The following is an 8,142-nucleotide window of genomic DNA, read 5'->3' as shown; positions in this document are numbered from 1 at the left end:
GCCAATATCGGCCAAAACCGATATTCAATGGCCAAAATATCGGTATCGGCAGTGTTGGGGTAGTTACTCAAAAAATGTAATTAGTTACTAGTTACTAGTTACTTCTGTAAATTGTAATGAGATTACTTTACTAGTTACTGCATTTGAAAAGTAACTTCACTACTTATTACTTTACTTTCCTCTTTCTTAATTGACCGTGTAGAAGAAGATACATGACACTCTTTCTGCATAGAGTTTATTGTATAAACACAGGCTTTGGAAAACATGAGAAAAAAACCTGAAAAAACAGAATAAAACATAAAGTGCAACAAAAATTCATAAACTTCATCCCTCTCTATTCTTCGAAATAACGATTGTATCGCACGGCTTGGGTAACGCAGGAAAGCGCGTTCCTATAGCCTAGTAAAGTAGTGTAGTTACTTCCTAAAGCCTAGTAAAGTAGTGTAGTTACCAATATTAGTATTGTAACTAGTTACTTTACTTAGTTACCAAAAAAAGTAATGTAGTTACTGTAATAAGTTACTTTGTAACTAGTTACCCCCAACACTGGGTATCGGCAATAAAAAAACTATATTGGTCGATCACTAATTCATAGTGCTGCCAAAGCAGCCTATTCCATGTTTTAGCTTAGTATTAAAAATGAGATTAAACATTGCAGTGATATAAAGTGGGGAACTTTTGTAATCTGTTCTCAGGCTATAAATTTTCTAGAGAAATACACAGACATGCAACGATATAGAATTCACAGATCACATTCATTTTGGTGAAAGGTGACAGTTACATTCGGTCATGTATGGTGTATGTGCATTTGTTCAAGGATCTCAAAAGCACCTAAGCAGCGTCCATTGGAGGCTTTTTTCCAATTTTGCTTCAGTAAACTACCAAACCCTGCAACTGTGCTGCAGTCAGAAATTAATTTACTTCACCTTAATCTGAATTTTATGTATTTCTAAGAATTATGCAAGAATCTAAGATTCATGCAAGCTCCCACATGGATCGCCTGCTTCTTGTTACTTGTTCCTGTACTGTGCAGTTGTCTCAGGAACACCAAAATGAATGATGGCAACAAGAGGACCTTGCAACTCAGGGGCAATCTCTCCGTATTCAAGGTTATCCTTCACCTCACCCTCCAAAAAAAACAATATCCCCTAAATACCTGTAGGGAAAAAAAAAAATTAGCCAATTTACTTACCTTTCCCCCAGCTTCCTCCAGAGGTAGCTAATCAAGGAGGACATCATCTCCTCCTATTGAGATCCTGGGGAATATTGAGTAATGCAAAGCTCATGAGAAGACAATCCTACACTGTGGCATGGCAGTGATTTTTAGCAGGAAGAAGAGCAGAGCCAGAGCGAGGACAACATGAACAATCCACTTACCTGCAGCGATGAGGAGGTGGGTGGAGCTACTTTCTTGGAGCTACTTTCTTGGTGCGGAGGAGGAGGAATTTAAACCCTCTTCCGCTGGGCCTCTGCCTGTGTGTGCCTGATGTCACTGGTTGCTAGACGCCAGGTGGATAGCAACCAGTTCAGGAATCACACAGTGTGCGTTTAACTTTCACTTTTGAGACACCATGTGGTTTGGTGCATGTGATAGCAGATGTGTGGGGTGCCATTACCAATAAATGGCACTGTCGCACGTCTACTAATGGACGATTTGTTTCTGTGTGTGTCAGGAAAGCCACAATCTTGTGACTGACATTCAAAGGTGTGAACTTTGCCTTATAGTGGGGTCACACCGGTGCGCTGGGGTTTGGTCACAGTGTGATTGTATGTGCGCTTTACCTGGATTTTAGGTGCACTTTTATTGAATTCCATTACACAGTGCGTTTTCTGAAACCGCATCAAAGATGCAACATGCAGGACTTTGATGTACTTTCCTGAAAACGCACTTTGTAATAGAAATGCAATAGAAGTCCACCTAAATCCAGGTAAAACGCACATACAATCACACTGTGACCAAACCGCAGTGCACAGGTTATTAGGTATAGGGGGGAGGGGGGATAGGTATAGGGGGGGGAGGTATAGGGGGGGATAGGTATAGGGGGGATAGGGATAGGGGGGATAGGTATGGGGGGGGCAGGTCTGGGTAATAAGAACATGTGTTAATGAAGAGCAGAGTGAAGGACTGTAGAGAAAGTGCTAATTAATGCTGCATTTTAGGACAGGACTGGGTCAGCTTAATGGCTGCTTGGATAGCCCAGAGTTGGGACCAGAGGCTGTAGGACATGCAGTGCAGATTTATGGAGTGGACAGCTGAAAGAAGAAGGTGAAGGGTTAATGTGAACAGGACAGGAGAGAGGAGCAGAAGACCCAGTGCTGACTTACTATTGTGCAGGGAAGGTAAAGAGATGACATGCAGCGGACAAAGTGAAAGTGACCAACGAGGAAGATTCAAGTGACCTGGTCGAAGAACAAGCTGACAGGGGGAGGGGAGCTTGTAAAGAGTAGAGTGATAAATAGCTGAAGGAGAAATAAGGCAGAGGTGAAGTGGATGGAACGGACAAGTCCGAGGATCATACATTGTACAGTGACAGGAGGGAGAATGATATTCACCCCTGTCAGGCAGGAGAAGGCAGAAGCTCCCAGTGTGTCCCCCCTTCATCACAGATATGGACACGTCCAGGGCAGATGATACTTGTAACTTTCGGCAGTACATCGGCCCTGCCTGCACCCCAAATGGACCAGCCCACCGGGAATTCTCCAGATGCTCCCGATTAGCCAATCCGGGCCTGCCGGGGAGGGAAAATGGCGAACTGGGCCCAATTTGGACATTTTCACTTAGTGGTGCACTCACTTTTATTAACAGCGGTTTAGACATTAATGTCTGTGTGTTGAGTTATTTTGAGGGGACACCAAATTTACACTGTTATACAAGCTGTGCACTCACTACTTTACATTGTAGCAAAGTATAATTTCTTCAGTGTTGTTACATGAAAAGATATAATAAAATATTTACAAAAATGTGAGGGGTGTACTCACTTTTGTGAGATACTGTACAATTAGAAATAATTCTGGTAGACATAAGTACATACATCTATGCATTGGGAGGATCAGTACCCTTCCACAGTGCTGGAATACAGCAGCTGTGAGTATGTGTTTCAGCAATTACTTTTTATATCTTTTAACCTGGTAATGCCGAGCGCAAGCAAATATACGGCCTCTTGGTGGACGGGCCATGGCGCAGAGAGGCCGCATATTTGCATGCATTAGCGCCAACAGAGCTGTACCGAAAGCCTGTTCCCCTCCCCACAGTGACCGGTAGTAACGGAAAGGTTCTGATCACTTCTTGAGATCTGAAGTTTTCTGATCATGTGACCCATGTTACTGTGTCACATGGCCATAAGCCCTGTCCCACATCCCGGCAGTCCAAACCCCTAAAAGGGCCAGGGGGGAGCCAGCGCCAAGGGGTTAATGGACATGGGGGTGTCATGTAACAGATAAGCTATCAGACTTCTCTTCAGGGATGCAGCCATAAGAACTTTAATGGTTTATTCAATCATGTCCCAAAATAGAAAATGTTTGTACTTTTTTGATTTATAACGTAATAAAAAACATAAAACAGAAAATATAACAAAAGACTATAAATTGCCTTTTTTTGCCAATTCCTTCTAAGAAAGCTGGTTCCCTGGCTGTCATTCTGTTGCTTTGGTCAGTTACCTGGAGCAAGTATAGAAAGAACCAATTCAGACCTTTCTCTGACTTTAATTTGCTGCATACTTGTTCAGGTCTGTGGTTTATAGAGTATTAAGCCCAGACATAGTTGTGCAACTAATATTCTCAGGGGTAGGTAAGCAATGGAAGCCCCCAGTTTATCTCATGACAGATGTCATTTAGCGGTTAACTGTACTTTTATAGGCCCTCTGGGCAAAAGTAGTCCACCTACCCCAGATATAGGTTGTTTTTTTGCTATTTTTACCTCAAGGTGGTTAAAATGTTCTTACCAATGCCCATGCCTGCACAGTCTCTCCCCATAGATCTCTATGGGCCTATCAACTGGGCATCTCCTATATTTGTTGATGGGCCCATATAAGTCTATAAGGAGTGACTGCGAAGGTAGAAAGATTTCAGCTGCTAGTAAGCGTAGACTGAGAAGGCAACGACACTGAAATTAGAACAAGTACGTATCTGCGGCAAGTAGGCTAATGTACAGCAGGGTGCCTCAACAGGAAGGAATTTTTAAAAAGTTCAGTTTTTCTTTACACAGCTGGTAGGTTACACTACCAACCAACCAACCAACCAACCAACCAACCAACCAACTATACCAACCAACCACTAATATTTATTTTATTTTTCTTCACAGCTGAACAAACAAAAAAAAGATAAGAATCTTGGCATTGTCTAAGCCATGTCTAATTCAACATATATACAGAACAAATTACCACTTTCTGTAAGGCTGACACTTGTTGTACCATCTGTTGTCTTCTTGTGTGTCTTCCTCTACTTCATCACAGCCATAATCCGAGTCTACTGCAACACTCCTCATATCCGTGAGACCTCTCGTTATATTCTGTTTTTTCACATGCTTATGTATGATACCTTGCACCTCCTGTTGGGATTCCTATTGTTGATGGCCCATCAGCTTTCTTTAACCATGTTTCTCTCCATCTGCTACATCTTAGTGACCATTGGAGAAACTACTTTCCTGATAACTCCATACATCTTGGCAACAATGTCCCTGGAGCGTTATATAGCAGTGTGTTTTCCACTAAGATATCTGGAATTATGTACTGCACAAAGGTCTAACGTAATGGTGGCAGTGCTATGGATGGTTTCACTGGGCCTTAGAGCTGTAGATTTCATCTTATTAGCTAAATCTGTGAATATAGAGTTTTTTGGTCACTATGTGGTATGTAACAGGTATGCACTAATTGTAGACCCAGTTCAAGACTTAGTGGGATTTGGCAAAACCGCGCTTAGCTTAGCATTGGTAGGACTTGTCATAATATATACATATATCAGAATTTTAATGGTGGCATTAAAGATTGGATCTGGGAAGTCTTCTGCTTTAAAGGCATCGAAAACTGTTCTGCTCCACGCATTTCAGCTCCTTCTTTACATCACATCTTTGACCTCTCCAATAGTTGAAGATCATTTTAAAGAATTTAAATTAATCATACAGTATATATCTTTCCTGGGGTTTATGTGCTTTCCACGATTTCTTGGGCCCTTCATTTATGGGCTACGTGATGAAGCTTTTCGCAAATGTATACAGAAGACTTTAGGTATTGGCCTCTATCATAAAAGATTGTAAGTAAGCATGATTCATGAGACTGGCCATAAAATAGCAAATCCTTAGTGGACTTTAATGAAAAATGTACAAAAGAACCCTGTATCAACAAAAGCGCCAAATCTTTTCCCAAATGAAACTATTCTCTTTCATAACAGATATTGACTGCTTTAAATAGATCTCTGGCTGATTTCCGTTTTTAACCAAATTAGTAACCTTAATTAGAATGTGCTACATGGATATTAAATAAATGAAATTGTACCTGCATCCTAAATATTCATATATCATCAAAAAATTGGGTTGAGGCACTGAGGACTTTCATGGTACCACAAAGACTTACAACTCCTTAATTTTTATTAAAAAGGCTTTTTTACATTTATTAATTTATACAAATATTAAAACACAACCACCCATAGAAAGGGGGAAAATAAAGCGACATGCATAATAGTATATTGATCCACTAACGGCATCTAAACCATTGGAATTTAACTGAACAGAATCACGTAGCACAGTGAGAATTCCTCCAGTAATCGATTGGATGTTTGTGTAGCTTTCCCCATAGAGGGACCACTTGCCCACCTCCAATCTTACTCTACATGTTTTGCGGGGAAATCTGCTTCATCAGGAGTGTTAGTCAGGAGAAATTAATCAATGACTGCTTGATAAAAAAAAGTTACACACGAACGACAATAGATGGCGGCTGGGTCAAGCCGTGTTCAACTAGATGATCCTTATATTTCCAGGGTGACGCTGGGTAGATAAAGCGTACCAGGCATAATATATAAGTGATGGTAGGCCCAGAATAGGTATTGAAGTGGACCGACAATCCACTAGATATATATTTATGAACGCCTTTTATATTTTTATATATAATATAGCCACACAATTCACCCCAGAAGGAAGAAAACGCTATGGTATTCCCAACTAACAATGAACCGACTGGTTATCTTGGCTCTCAGACCCCCCACACCATGCTGCTCATTGTTAGGAACATAACAATCTGTTTGAATTCAAACTGTACCTAGACTCAAGAACAAAAATAATGTATATTGTGGCTCACCAGTCTTTACTATAGATGTGGTATAAATTAATTTTCTTTTTTGAGATTTTTTTTTTTTACCTGTTGATAGCTGGTAAACTTCACAGACCAAAAGGGAGCAAATAAGAGGAATTCATTTTTAGTGTTTATTTCCATAATAAATGTCTCTTACCATGTATTTTCTCCTTAGTATGAGCATTCAAATTGTATCATTACTGGGTGAGCTGGTAATAAATCTCCTGTTCTAGGTATACCTTTCTTTCACTCTTCTCCCAGGTCACCACAGTTGACCCACAAACAGATCCTCAACATCTCCTTTCTGACGGTTTAATTTCCTATGATGATCTCCTTATTGTGTCCTTTGCCTCATACAAGGGACATTCTATAGTCTCTTCCTTCCATGAAGTTATGGTTTCTTTGGCTATTCCAGGTTCTAAGTGGTCACGTAACCGGTTGTTTCCAATAATGATTATGTTTTCTTTTCTTGCCCCTTTAGTTTTTTGAATATACTGTCTGTATTTATTAATGTGCTCATCTTGCTTTAGGCCCTGTGGCCAATGAGCACACAATTGTTTGTTGGGTTTAGAAATGTGGCTGTCATAGAGTTCAATAACTTCCTGTGTTCTTAATGCCAATACCCGAGAACAGACCGAACAGAGGCTGCAGAAGTGTAAATGTTCAAGCAAAAAAAATGAGATAAACCAAAAGCTAGCCACTCACAGAGAACATTTCTTTCCTGCAACCATGGGTTCAATGATGGACAATAGCAGAGATAACAGGCCAACATGCAGGATAAACTAAGAGCAAACACAGTCCAAACAGTTCACAAGAAAAATTAAGACATGAGTGGTCAGACAGAAGTCAAGGACAGGACATACCTCTATCCAGGGTGTGAGCAAACAGTCAAACCTGTTGATCAAGCCCAGGCTTGAGGAACTAACCATTAAGGGTCTACCACATAGCGGTTTTACCGCTACAGGGCGCATCACTGCGCCACATCATGTATATACTGTATACGTGATCCAGGTCCAGTTAGGGGCACGCATGAACACCACCAGTGGCTCACTTCCACTGTGTTCATACGCAGTGGGAACCCAGCAGAAGGTACCGTGGACTCGATGTCCACCGACACCTGCAGATCACCATGCTGTCAGGAGAGAAGGCATTGATCTTGTGTCTCTGCAAAGCAGCGACATGAATCCATGCCTTCCCCTAGTAAAAGTACCTCCCGCACTGTACAAAAACACAAGCTAGGCACACAGTTAATCCTTTGATCACCCCTCCCCAACCAGTGTCATTAGTACAGTGACAGTGCATATTTTTGTTAGCACTGATCACTATATTGGTGTCACTGGTCCCCAAAAAGTTTTAAAAGTGTCAGTTAGTATCAAAATGTCCCCTGCGATATCCCAGTCATGCTATAAATCACTAATCACCACCATCACTAGTAAAAAAAATAAAAATAAATAAATATATCCCATAGTTTGTAGACGCGATAACCTTTGTGCTAATCAATCAATATACGCTTTTACCAAAAATATATAGCAGAAACATATTGGCCTGGAGTGATAAAGAAATTTGATTTTTTTTTATTGGATATGTTTTATAGCAGAAAGTAAAAAAAAAAAATATATATATATATATATATATATATATTTTTTTTTTTTTTTTTTTTTTCAAAATTGTTGGTCTTTTTTTTTTTTTTTTTTTATTCTAGTGCAAAAAATAAAACACGATCAAATACCACCAAAAAAAGCTCTATTTGTGGGGGGGGGGAAAGGACATAAATATTATTTATCGCATGCCCTCGCAATTGTCAGTTAAAGTAAAGCAGTGATCTCAAAAAATGGCCTGGTCAGGAAGGAGGGGTAAATCT

At 40.3% G+C, this 8,142-nt stretch overlaps 1 protein-coding gene across 1 annotated transcript; it reads left to right on the top strand.

Annotated features, from left to right (window-relative positions):
- Window positions 1-4,345: 4,345 nt before the first annotated feature.
- LOC309545880 (odorant receptor 131-2-like) lies at window positions 4,346-5,251 on the top strand (the record flags this gene model as incomplete). The annotated part of the gene is made up of 1 exon (XM_082245295.1): window positions 4,346-5,251. The coding sequence occupies one exon, from the start codon at window positions 4,346-4,348 to the stop codon at window positions 5,249-5,251; it is 906 nt and encodes a 301-aa protein (XP_082101421.1).
- Window positions 5,252-8,142: the final 2,891 nt, after the last annotated feature.

This window comes from Pelophylax lessonae (assembly GCF_965119305.1).
Source record: "Pelophylax lessonae genome assembly, chromosome: 2".
NCBI classification, from domain to species: Eukaryota; Metazoa; Chordata; class Amphibia; order Anura; family Ranidae; genus Pelophylax; species Pelophylax lessonae.
The sequence above is the reverse complement of the archived record's forward strand: the minus strand, read 5'-3'. Positions and strand labels throughout refer to the sequence as shown.